The sequence below is a fragment of the Macrotis lagotis genome, chromosome 1, assembly GCF_037893015.1.
Source record: "Macrotis lagotis isolate mMagLag1 chromosome 1, bilby.v1.9.chrom.fasta, whole genome shotgun sequence".
In the NCBI taxonomy this organism is placed as follows: domain Eukaryota; kingdom Metazoa; phylum Chordata; class Mammalia; order Peramelemorphia; family Peramelidae; genus Macrotis; species Macrotis lagotis.
Genome location: NC_133658.1, coordinates 221,442,726 through 221,459,474, shown reverse-complemented (window position 1 = coordinate 221,459,474; position 16,749 = coordinate 221,442,726). Strand labels below are relative to the sequence as shown.

Here is a 16,749-nt window from a genome sequence, read left to right as displayed (position 1 = left end):
GTCTCACTACCTGTGTGAACATGGGCAAATAATTTTATGTGTCCAAGACACATGTCCATCTGTAAAACAAGGAGGAGGCTAGATTACAGAACTTCTGAGATCCCTTCCCCTAGATCTACAAACTTATTATAATTTTAAATTTTACCTTTCTAAAGTATCAAGTACCATACACATGTCCCTATCATCTTTTAAAAAAATTTTTTTTTTATTTAAGGCAATGGGGTTAAGTGACTTGCCCAAGGTTACACAGCTAGGTAATTATTAAGTGTCTGAGGTGGGATTTGAACTCAGGTCCTACTGACTCCAAGGCTGGTGTTCTATCTACTGCGCCAGCTAGCTACCCCCATCCTTATCATTTTAAAGCAAATTTAATAACTCAATTTACTTCACTGACTTTAAATTTTCAATGACTCAGCATAATCATGACCATCAATTATTGAAGAGCAATAGTCTCAAAAATTACTGAGTTAGGCAGGACAGTTTGCCCCTATATTTACTGGCTCCAGAATGCTGCATTTTTGAATTCTGATCAAAATCTGATTTGTAATTGCTTTGAATAAGGATCTTCTTCTAACAACTCTACAAATTCTAGCTTAACAGTTCCCCTCTGTTTTGGGGCTGGGAAACCAGACAACTAAGATTAAAAGAAAGATCAAACAGCTGAGTGCATGAGAGAGAGAGAGAGAGAGAGAGAGAGAGACTGATTCCATAACATCTATGTAACTTCTTTGAATTCTTTCTCTTTGTATTTTTTTTGTTTTTCTTTTTTGTTTTTTCTTCTCTTGACTCAGGGATATTTTTGTAATCACTCAGCAGTTAGCACAGACATATATAGGGCACAGATACTTAATAAAATGAATGAAAAAAATGATCATTCAGTAGCATCAATCTGATATAATATCTGTGACACCTTCTATAGGTCACTTCAACACTCTGCATCTCAGTTTTTTCATCTATAGAATATAAGAGTTGAACAAAAATATCCAGGGTGACTTCTATATCTAAAGTCCAGAGAAACATAAGTAGTAACTATTCTTAAACATAATTGTGTTTGCTTTAATTTCCTGGACCATACTTCTCACAGTTAATTCTCATCTATAACAAAATCTAGAAGTTTCAACATATATACTTTTTGAAATATACAGAAATCTAATGAAGAAACAAGCACTCATGTAATTTTCCACTTGGTGAAGAATTGCATATGCATCTTTACTATCCTCTAGGACCCAATTTCATATGTATTCACATCTTTTCTCAGAAATGGGAGACTCAGTAAAAATCCAAAAGGAAAGCAAGAGTCAACATACCTCACTGAATTGCTGTAATAAAACAGATGGCAAAAAGTCCTGGGGCTGTAAGTCAACAGGAGGGCCAGTCCAATTGCTCTGAACAAAGAGTTGTAAGCTGCTCACTCCAAGCAGAAATATTATCTGTTGTCTACAAAAGAGAAAGTTAAAAACATAAACATGAAGACCTTTAATTGACACAGCCACAGGACTTGTGATCAGATCTTAGTTAAATGAAAGAAAATCTACAATTTCAGTTCAGAATGGCTAAGAATACCTAGGATTCTTAACAAAATAGTTCTGAAACAAACCAATCCATCTCGATGATGAGGTATCAGAGTATGGTGGTAAGAATACTGAAGTTCTGAAACTAAAACCAGTTCTGGAATTCAAGTCCTCGCTATGCAGATTTTGACCTTGTAACTATCATTTAATTTCTGTGTCTCAGTTTTCTCATTTACAAAATTAGGAGTCTGGACTAGCTGGTTTCCACAGTTCATTCCAGCTCTGAAGGCCACACACCTGTGAACCTGTATCCTTTTCTTATTTCAGCAACCCTCACATTTTCTAATAGAAACCCTTTGATAAAAGATTTTATTGAGTTCATTTTTCCCAAGGAATTCTTCTGCTCCACCAATCACATAAATATCTGTAAGAGGAATAAACACTGTCTGCTAAAATATCTTTGAACTAAAAGACTGGAAAGAAGGCAACCCATCTAATATAAAACAAAGCACAGTACAAACTTCAAATCAATAGTGCTTTCAATACTATTTTAACAAGCATTGATTAGGTGCATAATGTGTGTGTGAGGCCCCTTGTTGGAGGATACAAAGGCAAATCCAAAACAATACCAGCCTTCAAGTATCTTACATTTTAAAAGGGGTAAGGCATAAGGGTAGGGATGCATACACAAATAAATAAAAACAAAATAACTTCCAGACAGCAAGAACAATTAAGGGAATCAGAAAAGGCCTCAAAAGGGAAGGGCCTTGTAGGAAGCTAGAGAATAGAAGTCAGAGAAACTAAAGAGGAATACTGCCCAAGTTTGGGAGAGAATCTATCCAAACATCTATATAGATATGACAGAATGTTCAAGTCTAGGGAACAGTCAGTAGTCCAATTTGTCTAAAACATAGAATGCATGTCAAGGATAATAAGAAGTAATTTTCGAAAAGGAAGCTACAGCTACATTATGGATCGTATACTGGTGAGGGATATACATCATCCACCTCAGATTGGTTTGTTCTAGTTCCTGGGTAGAAAGTAATCTATATTTAATTATAGAAAATATCAGCCAAAAAAAAAGTCAAAAGTTGTAGTCTCATTACTAGGGTAGCAGCCTTCCACAGTGGGAAAATTCAAGAAATAACAATTAACCTTGATATAGGAAATTTATTGAAGAAAAAAATACTTAGTGTAGCTACTGTACCACATTTGAGCATAGAGGGAAAAATTCCAAATGAATGTCATGGGTGAAATATATCCTTCCTCAGAAAGGAAGGCTAATGAGAATAGAATCAGCAGCAGATCTCATAATTTACCTTAAAGAAGTGAGCTAGAAAATGAAGTGATCTCTGGTGAAATACTGGTCTCTAGGAACCTTATTGTCCATATTTGGTCCTAAAAATAATTACTTTTGATTTTTAAAAATTTTTTAGGGAAACTAGGTACAAGATTATAAGGCACCAGCATAATCAATTTTTTAAAATGCAACCAAAGAAGCATGGCTTCTCCTACAACTTGTTACAGAATCTGTTTCCAATGAAAAGGAAAGACAAAACAAAGCTGACATTATTTGTTCAAACAATGCATACTCAAAGACTGGATTCTGTGCCACCAAGCAGTCTTTTAAAACAAAACAAAATTTAGGTCAGAAGTACAGAAATCTCAAACTGAGATTATTAGGCAGCACTCAGAGACCCAAGTAAAATGATGAAAAAACAATTTTCTATACAGGTTAACTACAATTCTGTTTTCACTTAAAAAAAAAAAAAAGAAAAAAGTCCTACCTTTCAGTTTCAAACAAATCTCCTGAACAGTCCAGGAATGTAAGAATCTGCTTTTCTAGGTAGCTGTTAATCTTCTCCGCTTTCAATGTTGGCTCAGTAAAAATGTTTTGAGTAACTGTATTTAGAAAAATGGCTTCATAGTTCCCTTCTAACAGCAACTGCAAAAAGGATCCACTATCTAAAATTCAAAGAAATAAATAAATAAGCTAGAATGGAGTCATCTGACATTTTAAAGAAAAACAAAGAATCTGTGTCATCATATATGTGTCATCATTAGCCAGAAAATAATGAGCAAATTCATATCATCCTGTACTATCTTTCCTAGACCATCACAATACAGCAAATTAGGAATCTGCATCACCTGGTGCCCGGTTTCCTCTCTGAGCCATTTCTGATGAGAATGAAGCTCCCACATCCCCCCTCACCTTCCCCCCTTCCATAGCACTTCTTGACTCTTTTAGATGAAATATCTTAGTCTATTCTACCTCTCATTTCCCTTTCTCCCAGTAAATTTCCTTTTCACCCATTGACTCCATTTTTACAATATATTATACCTTCAATTACTGTTAAAGAAAAAGTTTTCATGTAATTTTTCTTTATATAAATTTACCTCAAAATCACCAATTTTGGAAGAAACAGCATATATATCACATGACAGGCATATTTTGTCAAGTCAAAGTTATCCCACCATCATCACCCACATCCAATTTTTTTATTTACATTTTTATTTATTTACACATAACTAAAATAAGTCTTGATGTAAGAGTAAACATAATTCCTCCCTCCCCCCACAGAAATAAAAAATTTCACTAGAAATAAAGTGAAAAAGAGAAAAAAAATGTGCTTCAGTCTGTGTTTCTATTACATCTGTCTATAGGGGGATCACAATCTTTATCATAAGTCTGTCAGAGAAGTTACTTCCATATTTTTGCATAGTTGCTGTTGTTGATTGTAATTCCCTCCATCCATTCCTGCCTACTACCATTTATTATTTCTCTCTCCTTTCATTCTATCCCTCTTCAAAAGTGTGCAGTGGGGTAGCCAAGTGCCGGAGCAGACAGAGCATTGGCCATGGGGACCAGAGGCCCCAAAGCCTACATCCAACCCCAGAGACCCAGCAACCACCCAGTCCCTAGGTCACAAACATACCATCCAATCCCACCACTTTGAAAAAAGTAAAAAAGTGTTAGGGACTGTTGTGTGTGGGGAATCTTCATCATCTGATGCACTTGAGCACCAGAACATTGTTTTACTAAGTGCCACAGGAGTGGGAGTGGATTAGGTACTGGAGAGGATATTTAAGCACTGTATTTTGATAAAGGGAGTACTTGGGGATCTTGAAGAACTTGTCATCCTTCACTTCCTTGTCTCCCACCCCTTCAACACTTACCTGGGGAAGATTGAGGGAGTGCAGAAAAGAACTCCACAAAAAAGAAATATCTGACTATCCTTTCCCATGATCTACCCTCTCTCCTATCACCTACATTCCCCCTCCACTCCCCCTGTCCCCTTTCTCCTTTTTTTTCTACATTTCTATGCCCTATTAATAAGTATGTATGTTGGGGAGGCTAGGTGGCGCAGTGAATAAAGCACAGGCCCTGGAGTCAGGAGTACCTGGGTTCAAATCTGGTCTCAGACACTTAATAATTACCTAGCTGTGTGGCCTTAGGTAAGCCACTTAACCCCATTTGCCTTGCAAAAAAACCTAAAAAAAAAAACAAAAAAAATATGTATGTTGTTTCCTCTCTGAGCCATTTCCGATGAGAATGAATGAAGCTCCCACATCGCCCCTAACCTCCCCCTCTCCCATACTACTTCTTGACTCTTTCACATGAAATATCTTAGTCTATTCTACCTCTCCTTTCCATTTCGACCAGGAAATTTCCTTTTCACCCATTGCCTCCATTTTTACAATATATTATACCTTCAAATTTGGCTCTCCCCATGCCTTATCTATAAAAACTCCTTCTAACTGCTCTAATAAATGAGAAAGTTCATGAGTATTATCAGTATCATCTTTCCATGCAGGAATAAACACAGTTCAACATCATTAAATCCTTCATAATTTACTCTTCTTGTCCACTCTCTCTATGCTTCACCTGAGTCCTGAACTTGAAGAACAAATGTTCTGCTCAGCTCTGGCTATTCCAACAGGAACATTTAAAATTCCCATTCCATTACATCTTTAACCCTGGAAGAGGATGTTCAGTTTTGCTGGGTAGTTTGATTCTCGGTTGCATTCCAAGCTCATTTGCCTTCCAAAATACTATATTCCAAGTCCTATGAGCCCTTAATGTAGATGCTGCTAAGTCCTGGGTAATCCTGATTATAGCTCCATGATATTTAAATTGTTTCATTCTGGCTGCTTGTAATATTTTCTCTTTGATTTGGGAGTTCTGGAATTTGGCCATAATATTGCTGGGGGATATTATTTTTGGATCAGTGGATTTCTAATTTCTATTTTGCCTTCTGCTTCTGCTTCTAGAATATCAAGGCAATTTTCCTGTAGAAAATCTTTAAAACTGAAGTCAAGACTCTTTTCCTGATCATAACCCAATAAATAGCTCAATAATTTTTAAATTGCCTCTTCTAGATCTGTTTTCCAGAGTTGTATTTTCAATGAGATATTTCATGTTTTTTCCTAGTTTTTCATTCTTTTGGTATTGTATTATTGTTTCTTGATTCCTCCCAAAGTCATCAGTTTCCTTTAGCTCCATTCTACATTTGAAGGAGTTGTTTTCTTCAGAGAGCTTTCTTATCTCCTTTTCCATCTGCCCAATTCTGTTTTTTAAGGTATTCTCCTCATTAACTTTTTGGACTGCCTTTTCCATTTGACTGAAACTGGTTTTTAGTATGTAATTTTCTTCAGCATTTTTAAGGACCTCCTTCACCAAGCTGTTGACTTGGTTTTCAAGTTTTTCCTGTTTCTCTCTCATTTCTCCTCCCAATTTTTCTTCTACCTCCCTTACTTGATTTTCAAAAACTTTTTTTGAACTCTGTCAGAGCCTGAGCCTAATTCCTATATTTCTTGGAAGCTTTGACTTTATCATCTTCTTTGTGTGGGTTTTGATCCTCCATGGGACCAAAGTAATTGTCTATAGTCAGGTTTTTTGTTTACTCATTTCCCCAGTGTATGCCCTGGTTGGGGATGCTTCCCAAGCTTTTGAGTATTACTGGGACACCCCTGCAAGGACCTCAGTTCCTTCAAGGTTTATGAGAGGCTCTGACTGCTCTCCTGGCCAGTGCTGTGATCTGTGGATGACCACAAGCACCTCCCATCCCCCGCCCTGGAGCTGGGAGGAGGATCCCTGCTCCACTATGGCAATATGAGGCCCCAGACTGTGACCAGGGTCTACATATGGACAAAGCAAAAGAGTCCTGTCCTAGGGACAGGGGAGAGACCTCAACAGCTCCCTGCTGGGTGGCTCTGTGGGCCTGCTTCCATTTCCTGAGATCTGGGCTGTGCTAAGGGCCACAGCTATACTGATGGCCATGGCTGTGCTAAGGGCCACATTGGCTCTCACTCACTCTATCAGAGATTTCCCCTCTGATCTTCCAACTTGTGCTTGGTGTTCCCTAGGTTGGCAGGTCAGGAAACTGCTGCTGGTGCTGCCAGGGACCCAGGTGCCCCACGGGCTGTTCCTGAAAGGTTGGAGTTCCTTTGTTAAGGTATGATGAACTTGGCTGCACTGCCATCCCCTCCAACCCTGTGGAAGAGTGCCTTTCCTTGAACTTCCAGGTTACCTTGAGCTAGAGAATTGCCTCACTGGATTTTTCTGTGGGTTCTGTATCTCAAAAATTTAGTTAGTCACAAATTTAAGGTTTCTGAAATATATTGCAGAGAGCTCCTAGGAAAGGCTGTTCTCATGTCACCATCTTGGCTCTGCCCCCCCATCCAATTTTTAAGAGAAAAACTGTAATTTTCTTTCTGTATACTAACCTCCACCTTCCCCTTATAGCTACTATTAGGAACATGAATGCAAAAAATTCAGTTCCTTTCATCATATTTTTTGTGTTTCTGCTAGGTAATGGAGTTAGACATTATTTTGGGGGGGGGGAAGGTCAGCCTTCAAAAAAATTCAAATTACAAATAAGTATATTAAAAGTACATAAGGAAATAGGATGCAAAGAAGACAAAAAGAGAAAAGACAAAAAGAAACTAAACTGATCTCTAATAACTAAGGGATAAAAAAGATCACAGACCTGGGTCTAAAATGAACTTTAGAGACCACTTAGTTCAAATTCCTCCTTTTATTCATCAAGGAAACTGAGATCCCAAAAGGTTGAGTGACTTTTCCAAGACCAGAAAATAAATAAGTAACAATAATTTCAAAATTCAAGGCTTGGACTTTTTCTACAACAACATTCTAATAACTCCATCCATTGTTATTGACCATTGATTTTCAAAGAGGACCAATGACATCACTGAATGATGCCCTACCTTGCTCTTGAACTGAATTTAAGTGAGGCAAAGTTGCTCAAAGTTATCAGTCTTCCAGAGTCATAAAAATCCTGAAGTAGGACAATAGACAAGACAACAGGTGATGGTACAGGATGTAGTTGATGACCTTGGCCTCTATCCCTCAGTCTCCTTCATGGTTATCAAAACAAACTGTTGTCATCCGAAGATTCCTGCCAGGGAAAAGCCTTCACATATTTGGGGTAGATATCTCCCTAATTCACCAAAAGGTTTGAAATCTGTGAATTACCCTCAATCTGGGTTAGTCTATCTGTCAAGGGTTTTACCAGGGTGAGATCACTGTGCCAGCTACAGCTTCTTGGAGCCATTGGTGAGAGCTGGGTAGCAGGGAATTGAAAAGGGCTCAGAAGTTCTCACACCCAAGTAGACTCCAGAGGAGACAACTGATCAAAACCTTGAAAGAATGCAATGATTTTGAAAGGAAGAAATGGATAGTACACTCCAAGTATGGACAGTACATTCCAGTTTGTATACAGGCATGGAGGTAAAAAAACATATGGAGTTCAGAGCAGAGAGAATAAGTACTCTGATTTTGCTGAAACAAATAAGGGGAGTAACATGGAACAAATACTGTATTTCCTCATGTATAAGAAGCATCCTAATTTGGGGGCCCAAAATTTGAAAAAATGTATTATATAAAGTTATTGAACTCAAGTTTTATTCATCATGAAATTCAAGGACTTTCTGCTCAAAATTTTCAGCATCTTTTAGGCAAGTCTGGTGCGTGAACGCATGCTTTAGTCCATTTTGTTTAATGAACGTGAAGCACCAATTGTGTCCTACATTAAAATCAGTAACTCTTTTTCATCAGCAATTCCTGGGGCAGCTAGGTGGTGTGGTGGATAGAGCACCAGCCCTGGAGTCAGGGGTACCTGGATTCAAATCTAACCTTAGATACTTAATAATTACCTAGCTGTGTGGCATTGGGCAAGCCACTTAATCCCACTGCCTTGCAAAAAAAAAAAAGAAAGAAAGAAAAAAGGACAAAGAACAAACATCAGCAATTCTTGCCTCAAGCTGAACCATTTTTATGGACACAGAAATTCCAATGGCCCTTTGCTCTTCAATCCATCTCTTCAATTCCCTCTCTAAATCAGACCATTTGGCTGACTTGCCTCTCCTGGCCATATGCCAGGGCATTTTCAGAAAGATTTTTACTTCCTGTAACCAGTCTCAGATTGTTTTTTAAGTTGGAGGAGGACCAAACAAATTCAGGAACACAATCCCCAGTCACTTTTGCAAACTGGATCACTTAAATTCAGCCCTGAATGAAAATCTTTTCTGAGCCATTTCTAGGGAGAACATGGCACAATGTCACCTAGTAAGTCGATAACAAATGTGAAACAATGAGCACAAAGACATCAAGTGAGAAAAAGTGGAAAATTCAAGCAGAAAAATCTACAACCACTGCATGAGATACTCCCAGTTTTTAGACCCCAAATTTTTCGAAAAAGGATGTGCCTTATATATTGGGAAATACTTTATATAAAGTCACAGTAGAGCCAGCTTGTGGAGGACCTCTTAACTGCCAAACTAAGAAATCATATTTTGAACCTGGGTCTCTGATACCTCCAAATCCAGCATTTTTTCAGCAACATAATAAATACCACACACACACACACATACACACAGTAATTTAATTTAATTTGTCTCTAGATATCGATCAATGGCAAAGAATTGAAATTATGTTTTCAAAACTCAAAATAATATCATTTAATTATGGTAGCCCTGAATTTAGAAATAGGATATGCAGTTCATGTCATAGAGATTTACTATATAATTCTTGGTCTAGCTATAGATACATAACTGTTTTCCTTTTTTGAAAGTGAAGGTGATATTAATAATATTCTTATAAAAGGAAAGTACCATAATATTATCCAATTAACCTGGTGGGCCCCCCCCAAAAAAAGTGTTAGTTTGCAATTTATAATCTCCCTACTTCCAAAGAAATAGACTTGGAATCAGAAGATATGAATTCGAATCTCCATTTTGAAACCTACTAGCTCAGGTGCTATGAAAATGAGGATAATAATACCTATAATCCCTCCTAAAAAGGACAGTGTGAGGATCAAATGACAAAAGGTTTATGAACTATCAATCTTAAAGCTATGCAGAGAAGTGGACAGAGTACTTGTCCTGGAGGCAGGAAAACTTTTTCCTGAGTTCATATCTGCTAAGACACATAAAAGCTGTGACCCTGGACAAGTCATTTAACACTGTCTTGGTTCTTTATCTGTAAAATGCACTGCAGAAGGAAATGAAAAACCAATTCAGTATCTTTACCAAGAAAATTCCAAAATGAAGTCATAAAGAGTTGGATACAACTGAATAACAAACAGCCATTAAAAATATAAAACTTTTCATCAGTCATCAAAAGTGTTTGGTATTGGCTAAAAAACAGACTGGTGGACCAGACTGTTTGATAAACCCAGAGTCTAGCTATTGGGATAAAAACTCTCTCTTAGATAAAAACTGCTAGGAAAATTGGAAGTTAGTAGGGAAGATTTAGATTAGAACAACACCTCACACTCTATACCAAGATAAGATCAAAATGGATACAGGATTTAGCCATAAAAAGAATACTATAAGTAAACTAGAAGATAAAGGACTAGTTTACCTGTCTTATCTATGGAAAGGGGAACAGTTTATGACTAAGGAAGAAATGGAGAACATCACTAAAAACAAACTAGATGATTCTGATTACATTAAATTAAAAAGCTTCTGCACAGACAAAAGCCACTGCAAACCAAGATCAAAAGAAATGTAGTAAACTGGGAAACAATCTTTACAACTAATGTTTCTGACAAAGGACTCATTTCTAAAACATACAGAGAATGGAGTCAAATTTAGGAAAAAAGTCATTTCCCAATTGACAAATGGTCAAAGGATATGCAAAGGCAATTTACAGATGAGGAGATCCAAACAATCCAGAGTCATATGAAAAACTGCTCTAAATCATTACTTATTAGAGAAGTGCAAATTAAAGCCTTTCTGAGGTACCACCTTCACACTTCTCAGACTGGCCAATATGACCAGAAAGGATAAGGATCATTGTTGGAAGAGTTGTGGAAAATCTGGGATACATTGTTGGTGGAGCTATGAACTCATTCAACCTTTCTGGAGAGAAATTTGGAACTAGGCCCAAAGGGCAACAAAAATGTGCATACCCTTTGATTCAGCTATACCACTACTGAGTCTATACCCTGAAGAGATGATGAAAAAGGATAAAAATATCACATACAAAAATATTCATAGCAGCCCTGTTTGTGGTGGCAAAGAATTGGAAATCAAGTAAATGTCTTTCAATTGAGGAATGGCTTAGCAAACTGTGGTATATGTAATGTCATGGAACACTATTGTTCTATTAGAAAGCAGGAGGGATGGGAATTCAGGGAAAGTCTGGAGCGATATGCATGAACTGATGCTGAGTGAGATGAGCAGAACCAGAAAAATACTATATATCCTAACAGCAACATGGAGGCGATAATCAACCTTGATGGACTCACTCATTCCATCAATGCAACAATCAGGGACAATTTGGGACTATCTGCAATGGAGAGTATCATCTGTATCCAGAGAAACAACTGTGGAATTTGAACAAAGACCAAGGACTATTACCTTTAATTTAGAATAAAACTAATATCTTATTGTCTGATCTTGGTATCTCTTATACTTTATGTTTCTTCCTTTAAGGATATGATTTCTCTCTCATCACATTCAATTTGGATCAATGTATACCATGGAAATAATGAAAAGACTGGCAAATTGCCTTCTGTGGTGGTGGGGGGAGTAAGATTAGGGGAAAAATTGGAAAATTCAAAATAAATAAAATCTTTAAGTACAAAAGAAAAAGAACAAAACTTTCATGAAATAAAAAAATATAAGAAACTTTCTTCAACAGTCAAGAAGTACAATGGAAAGATAGCTAGGATTGGTCTGAATGCTAGCTTGGCTATCAACTATCTGTATAATCTTGTGATGAGCACTTCACTTCTGTTGGCCTCAGTTTCTCCATCTACAGAAGGAAGGCATTTGTCAAGATAGTGTTCCAGCTTGGAATATACAATCCTATGACCACTAAATCCAAAGTTAGCAGGAACATCATAGAAAAATCATACAAAACAATTGTAAATTAAAAACCACTAAAAGGAATAGAAAATAGATATAACAGAAGCACTTAATTCTTGTATTTAGCATTTCATTTCCAAGCATCTATAGCAAACATAAAGAGGGATACAGAATTCATAATCTGAGTTTTACTTCTGAGGTTTTTTTTTTCCCCAAATAAAATACAAATGCTCAGCTGAAGGGGAGAAGGAAAGGATGAAAAGAAACAAACATTTATTAAGGTCTACTATGTGAAAAACCCTAGGAGGCAGGTGTTATTATTATCCTTATTTTATTGTTGAAGAACAGAAACAGAGATTAGGTGACTTAGACAGGGTCACACAACCAACAAATCTTCCTAATTAAAAAAAAAATCTTACCTTCAGGCCTATTACTCTATCCATGAAGTCATCTAACTGCTCAGTAAAGAGAAATTTTTCCTGGTACTGAATACTAAACCTAATTTATTAACAAAGTTCTCATAAATACCTAAGAGAGCAAGTAATTCATATAGTACAAAAAGTCTTGCTTGAAATCTTGACTATTAAGTTGGATCTTGCAAATATGATTTCCAGGTACCTAAATGAATTATCTGAGAAGAGTTTAAAGAAGGGAAAGAAATAGATTATGTGTTTATTAATAATACACAATAGTGTTCCATGACATTACATCCTCCTGGATTCAGGAGGATGGGAGTTTGAATTGGCCTCAAACACTTGACTCTTACTGTGTGACCTTGGGCAAGTCACTTAAATCTGATCGCCCTGCATCCAGGACCATCTCCAATCATCCTGATTCATATCTGGCCACTGGACTCAGATGGTACTAGAGGAGAAAGTGAAGCTGTTGATTTAGCACTCAAATCCAAATCACATGCACTTCCCTGATATCATGGTCTTCTTTGAAAATAAAGGAAAAGGGGCAGCTAGGTGGCATAGTGGATAAAGCACCAGCCCAGGAGTCAGGAGTATCTGAGCTCAAATCTGGTCTCAGACACTTAATAATTACCTAGCTGTGTGGCCTTGGGCAAGCCACTTAACCCCATTTGCCTTGTAAAAACCAAAAAAAAGAAAGAAAGAAAAAGAAAAGAAATGACAAACATTACTGCAAAGTGAAAGGCACTGTGCTAAGAGATTTATAACTATCTCATTTGAACCATATAACCACCCTGTGAGGTAAGGCCTATTATAAACCCCAATTTATAGTTTAGAAAACTGAGACAGGTAGAGGCCAAGTGATTTTTACAGGGTCACTTAACAAGGCAATGTTCAAATCCAAGGCAGAATTTGAACTCAGGTCTTTCTGACTCCAAGTCCAGCATTCTCACTATTAAACCACTAGCTACCTCTTAATAAAACTCTTAAAGAATGAAAAGTCTGTGTTAGAAGTCTAAAAGGAATGTAGGTGCTTTTAAGTAGTAGGTGTATATGTGAAGAATTATTAACATTCTACAGTGTAAAGGGGCGGCTAGGTGGCATAGTAGATAAAGCACCAACCCTGGATTCAGGAGTACCTGGGTTCAAATCCGGTCCCAGACACTTAATAATTACCTAGCTGTGTGGCCTTGGGCAAGCCACTTAACCCCGTCTGCCTTAAAAAAAATTAAAAAAAACCCAACACATTCTACAGTCAAGTTATCATCTTCACTTGGAGGGTCATCATAAATCTATGCAGAAGTAGGCTAGCTTGGAGATAGTACCCATGAAAAAAGGGATTACAAATCTTTTTTAAAATGAAGTTCTGAGTGGTCAAAGGAATTGTAGACCTCTCTGACTAAGAGAAGAGAAATGGTCTCACCTAATCCCATAGGAACAGTGATTGTTAAAAGATGAAAACATGGGATCTTTTGAAAGGCTTTGTTGAGAGGCAGACTGAAGCAGGGACCTAAAGATTTGAGTTCAATTGTAAAGAGGTAAGCAGACGGAAGACACTAGACAATGGGGATATAATAATGAATAATAAAGGAAATAGGATTCTGAGAGGTAATATTAAGTGATATGTCAAGGAATGGGCTCAGGAGGCTGAGTTTTGTTAGAAAACTAATTAGTAGATTAATCAATACCAAAGTTATACTTAGTGAATGCAGGACCTCACAAAAATGACTTTTAGGAACTGATTTCTTTCTAAAAATTGAAAGTAAGGGGCGGCTAGGTGGTGCAGTGGATAAAGCACTGGCCTGGAGTCAGGAGTACCTGGGTTCAAATCGTGTCTCAGACACTTGATAATTACCTAGCTGTGTGGCCTTAGGCAAGACACTTAACCCCATTTGCCTTGCAAGAATCCTAAATAAATAAATAAATAGATCAAAGTACATAAAAATTTGAAATGTGCCTCCCTCAGGAAAGTGGTTTGTCTTATGCCACACAGTCATAAAGCATCAGACACAAAACTAAGGAAGATCAGGAACAGAAGTTCAAATAGCTAAAGGGTGTTCTGTCAGCATATAAATTATATTAAAGTGCTCCATAAATGTTAGTATTATTGCTAAGATTTGCAAAGTTTTGTGGACATTACGTCTTTTCTTCCTTTTAACAATCCATTGAAATAGGTTCTTCATTTTAAAGACAAATAAATTGAGGTTCAGAGAGGTTAAGTGACTTATCTATAACCACAGTTAGTAATCAAAGTAAGGATTTGAATCAGGTCTTTCCTTATTGCCCAAAGTCATGATGCCTCCCTCTAATTATTTCAAGAGACACAAAAAAATAAGTAAAAGAGAGCCTCTACAATCAAAGAAGTTATAAAATACAATGAAGAATAAGACAAGTTCATAAATTAATAATAATAAATAGCATTTATAAGTTTTAAGATTTGAAAAGTATCTTAAAACTGCAGATGACTTTTGTAAATAACCTTTATAACATGCAGGTTATATATGTAGCATATATAGATACCATATTTGGTTTATATAAAAGATAACACTGTAACATACTGAGCTAACATCTGTAATCTTTGACAGCTGGTGGACTATGGTAGGTAGAAGTACAGACAGAAGCTCTGAGGAAAGGCATACATATATCATTCTTAGCTAAGAGGAAATGAAGTTGCTAATTCATAGTAATGTAGAATGCTACAGACGGAATCTCAATACTGGAAGGCACTTCAGGGGCCACTTAGTCTGACATCTGTATCTGATGAGCATTCATCCAGCTTTTGCCCCCAGACCTTGCCCAAAGAAGCAGTCATTTTTTAGGAAGTTTTACTTGACTTCTTTGCAACTTCTGCCCATTGTTCACAGTTTTGTCCTCTTAGGGCAAGCAGAAGAGATTACTCCTTACACATGAGAGTCTTTCCAATTCACAAAGAAAGCTACCAAGTTTCCCCTCAACACCCCTCCAACACACACCCTTCTAAACAATTTCAGCAATCAATTTTTATAGAGACAGAACTCAAGGCCCCACGATAAGCTGGCTGTCCTGCTGCAGATATTCTCCAAAGCCTTCAAGAATCTTAGAGGAGGGAGGGCCCTGAAGGAAGAATAGGATTTTCAGAGAAAAATTATTGGAGGGGAATTTCTGAAAGAGGAAATATGTGGAAGAAAGAATGAAAGGAAAAAAATCCCAACATGATAAAGATGGCAGGAATTGTAGTTCAGCTCAAAATGATGGTCTGGAAATGAGAAAGAGAAATAAGATTTGAAAGACAAGTTGAGGGATATACTAAAGGAACCCTTGAATATCACCCACTGTATACCCAAGGAGTACAAAATTTAAATTTATAAGCAATCAGGAACCACTGAATGCTTTTGAACACATGTGCCTTATGGAGATTAATTTCACAATGTATACATGGGACTGGAACAAAGAACATAAGATTTACCGCTAAAGGTTATCTAGTCCAACCCTCTAGTATTATAGAAGAGGGACAATAATTTGTGTAAAATCAAAAAGGGAATAAGTTTGTAAATCCTCCCAAGATACAATGGCTTGAAACCTAGGTGTCCATCACCCTTAATTCCTAATTCTCTCAACTCCCCTCATATCTTACCTAATACTGAGACCTGTGGAAGGAGGGAGGGAGGCTCACAGTACTGGGCTAAACCCTTCGCAAATAATATTGTCTTGTTTGATCCACACAACAACACTGGAGCATTGGTGTTCTTATTGTTCTCAGTTTCAGTTGAAGAAGCTGAGCTAGAATTGAAGTGACTTGCCCAGGTCTCCCATGTCTAGTCCAGTCTGAGGCCAAATAAGTCTTCTGACTCCAAGCCCAGCGGTCTCCTCACTTCCAGATCCAACAAAATCCTCTGGTATTCCAAGTCCTTCTTCCCTAGTCCCAAGTATTCTCACATTTTGTACATCTCCCTGCCTCTGAGTATTCCCCTATGCAGTGACAGGGGGCCTCCTAGCTTTTCCTCAAACAAGATTCCAGCTCCCAACTCCAGGTGTTTTTACGAGCTACTCCTATGTACCTACTGGCTTTCCTTGCTTCCCTCAAGAACCAGCTAGAATCCCAGGTTTCCTGATCCTCTTTAATTCTAGTGCTTTTCTTCTGTTGATTTTTAAAAATAAATCATACAAATAGCTTATTTATAAATAGTTACCATGTTGTCTCCAAATGGAGTTCCTTCTGAGCAGAGGATTATCTTTTACCTTTGTATCTCTGACACTTCACACATTCTGAGAATATAACAGGCACTTACTATATGCTTGCTGACAAATGAATGTGCATTCTTAAAATATGTTGGAGACAGGACTTGGACTTAAGTGTTCCTTAATTTTAAGTCCATGACCACATAATTTCCCTAATTCTAACAATGCTCCCTTGATCCTTTTCAAACAATCTCTTTACTCCACATTTCAGTCTTAAATTTCTTGCAAGTTTGCTCTTTTTATTAAGAGTGGTTCAACATTATGTAAAAATC

At 37.2% G+C, this 16,749-nt stretch overlaps 1 protein-coding gene across 1 annotated transcript in view; it reads right to left on the bottom strand.

The window, feature by feature from the left end:
• The window catches only part of TTC27 (tetratricopeptide repeat domain 27), a 236,747-nt gene that overhangs the window by 216,986 nt on the left and 3,012 nt on the right, over nucleotides 1-16,749 (bottom strand). Inside the window, exons 2-3 of the mRNA XM_074209683.1 lie at nucleotides 3,299-3,476; nucleotides 1,308-1,437 (exon numbers count right to left, since the gene is read on the bottom strand). Of these exons, the coding sequence (XP_074065784.1) occupies nucleotides 1,308-1,437; nucleotides 3,299-3,476 (308 nt within the window). The remainder of the gene's footprint in view (nucleotides 1-1,307; nucleotides 1,438-3,298; nucleotides 3,477-16,749) is intronic.